Source organism: Ornithorhynchus anatinus, chromosome 19 (genome assembly GCF_004115215.2).
Source record: "Ornithorhynchus anatinus isolate Pmale09 chromosome 19, mOrnAna1.pri.v4, whole genome shotgun sequence".
Classification (NCBI taxonomy): Eukaryota; Metazoa; Chordata; class Mammalia; order Monotremata; family Ornithorhynchidae; genus Ornithorhynchus; species Ornithorhynchus anatinus.
Genome location: NC_041746.1, coordinates 20,666,607 through 20,669,391, shown reverse-complemented (window position 1 = coordinate 20,669,391; position 2,785 = coordinate 20,666,607). Strand labels below are relative to the sequence as shown.

At 46.2% G+C, this 2,785-nt stretch overlaps 1 protein-coding gene across 1 annotated transcript; it reads right to left on the bottom strand.

The window, feature by feature from the left end:
* Window positions 1–1,438: 1,438 nt before the first annotated feature.
* On the bottom strand, window positions 1,439–2,576 carry LOC100088043 (olfactory receptor 2G3-like). Its single transcript, XM_001517769.4, has one exon. It carries the CDS (start codon window positions 2,528–2,530, stop codon window positions 1,583–1,585), a length of 948 nt encoding a protein of 315 aa, XP_001517819.4. The 5' UTR covers window positions 2,531–2,576; the 3' UTR covers window positions 1,439–1,582.
* Between the last annotated feature and the right edge of the window lie 209 nt (window positions 2,577–2,785).

Sequence of the window (2,785 nt, the reverse complement as noted above, 5' to 3'; positions counted from 1 at the left end):
GTGGCGCAGTGGAAGAGCACGGACTTGGAGTCAGGGCTCATGAGTTCTAATCCCAGCTCTGCCACTTGTCAGCTGTTGTGATTGTGGGCAAGTCCACTTAACTTCTCTGTGCCTCAGTTTCCCTCATCTGTAAAAATGGGGATTAAGACTGTGAGCCCACGTGGAACAACCTGATTCCCCTGTATTTACCCCAGTGCTTAGAACAGTGCTCTGCACATAGTTGAGAGCCTAACAAATTACCAACATTATTATTATTAAAGTACAATTCAGCAATAAAGAGAGACAATCCTTGCCCACACTGGGGCTTATAGTCTACAAGGGGGGGGAGACAGACATCAAAATAAGTAAACAGGCATCAATATAAGTAAATAGAATTTATAGTTGCATACAAATATACACAAGTAATGTGGGGCAGGAAGGAGGGAGGTGGAGCAAAGAGAGTGAGTAGAGATGACGGTTGAGGAGAAGGGGAGCTGAGGAAAAGGGGAGCTTAGTCTAAGAAGGCCTGTTCCTTCCCATGTTGGACAGTATGACTCAGTGGAAAAAAACATGGCCTTGGGAGTCAGAGATCATGGGTTCTAATCCTGACTCGACCACTTGTCAGCTGTGTGACTTTGGGCAAGTCACTTAATTTCTCTGTGCCTCAGTTACCTCATCTGGAAAATGGGGATTAGGACTGTGAGCCCCATGCGGGACAACCTGATTACCTTGTAACCACCCCAGAGCTTAGAACAGTGTTTGGCAGATAGTAAGTGCTTAACAAATGCCATCATTATTTTTATTATTATTGTCCATGTCCCACATGGGGCTCACTGTCTTAATCCCCATTTCCCAGATGGAGTAATTGAAGCACAGAGAAGTTAAGTGACTTGCCTATGGTAACACAGAAGACAAGTGTCAGAGCTGGAATTAGAATCCAGGTCTTCCTGACTCCCAGGTCTGTACTGTAGTCACTAGACACGTGTCTGTCTCCCCGCTTCAACTCAGCCTTACTCTACTGTACTGTGAAGTACTTTGTGTATTTGGACTTTACAGTATTTAATGCAGTAAAATGACAATGAATGGCAAGAATGCAAAGCATTCTATTATTGGTGGTCTGAAGAATAAGGGGACTTGTATCTAAAAATTCCAATCACAGTAATATCTCCAAATCTTGGAAGCTCTAACCCATTCATTCCCATTGAATCAGTGATTATTATGAGATTTTCCCTCAAGATGAGATTCTTCAAGAACATAACCCCCATGTTACAGAAGGATTCTGCCAGTGTAAATCTGGATAGATAGAATAAGACTCATTGAGGTTTTGACCCCTTGAAGGGGCAATCCATCAATAAATAATATTTATTCAGTTCTTATGGTTTGCAGAGAACTGAACTAAGCACTTGGGAGAATTTAAATGATCTCTGCTCACAAGGAGTTTACTGTCCAGAGTCTAGTTTTGATTTTTGGCCGATTGAAATCAGCCTGAATTCTGAATCAGCTGAACTCTGATTTGGTGGGTGGGGGTGAAGGTGGAGGGGAGGATTGACCCCATGCTCATTTCAGTCCCTGACCGAACACCACCAGTACTTGATTCTTGATTTCAAGTTTTCATTGAACAGCAGTCTTTCCACAACAGCCTCCTCACTGCCCCCAGCATGTCCTTGTTTCTCAGGGTGTAGATAATTGGGTTGAGTGTGGGGGTAACCACCGTGTAAAAGAGTGTCAGGAATTTGCCTGAAGTCTTGGAGAAAGAGCTGTTGGGCTGGATGTAGATGACTGAGCCCATGCCGAAGAACAGAGTCACCACCAGCAAGTGGGACCCGCAAGTGCCCAGGGCTTTCTGCCAGGCCTGGGATGACTTGATTCTCAGCACGGCCCGGGCAATGAACCCATAGGATAACATGATCAGGGTCATGGGCAGAAGGAGCAGGACCAGAGTGGCCACGAAGAGCTGGATCTCATTGGCTTTTGTGTCCATACATGCCAGCTTGATCAGAGCAGGCACTTCACAGATAAAGTGGGCAAGGTGCCGGTGCCCACAGCGGGGAAGCCGGAGAGTGATGGTACTCTGAATCACACTGTTGCCCAGACCACTGGTCCATGCTACAGCTGCCAGAGCATGGCAGAACCGTGGGTGCATGATGGACCTGTAGTGGAGGGGCCGACAGACAGCAGTGTAGCGGTCAAAAGCCATGATAGGGAGGAGGACGCATTCAGCTGACCCCAGAGCAAGGGAGACATAGAGCTGGATGGCACAGCCCACAACAGTGATGGCCTTAGATGGCCCCCACAGGTTCCATAATAATTGGGGGACAATGCTGGTGGTGAAGCAGAGGTCCACTAAGGAGAGATGAGAGAGGAAGAAGTACAGGGGGTGTGGGAGCCTGGGGTCCAGACGTGACACCACAATGATGATGGTGTTGCCCACCAGGGTCAGGAGATAGGAGGTCAAGACAACCACAAATAGAATCACTTCCAGCTGTGGCTGATCGGAGAAGCCCATGAGGATGAAATGTTCTCCGAGACTGTCGTTCCTCATTGCCAGCATTCTTTTCTGGGAGAGAAAGAAATGGGTTGTTGTGGAAAGACTGATGTAGTGAGATCTGAGATTTCTATTCTCCTTGAAGAAAATGAGCCAATGTGACAACGAGATTGGTTGGGTATAGAAGAAGAATCATCTCCTTATCTACATATCTTTAAATAATTATAAAATTACATATTTACTCATATTATTGTCTGTCTCCCCCGCTCGGCTTTAAGCTCCTTATGGGCAGGGAACAGATTGATTATTGTATACTCTTGA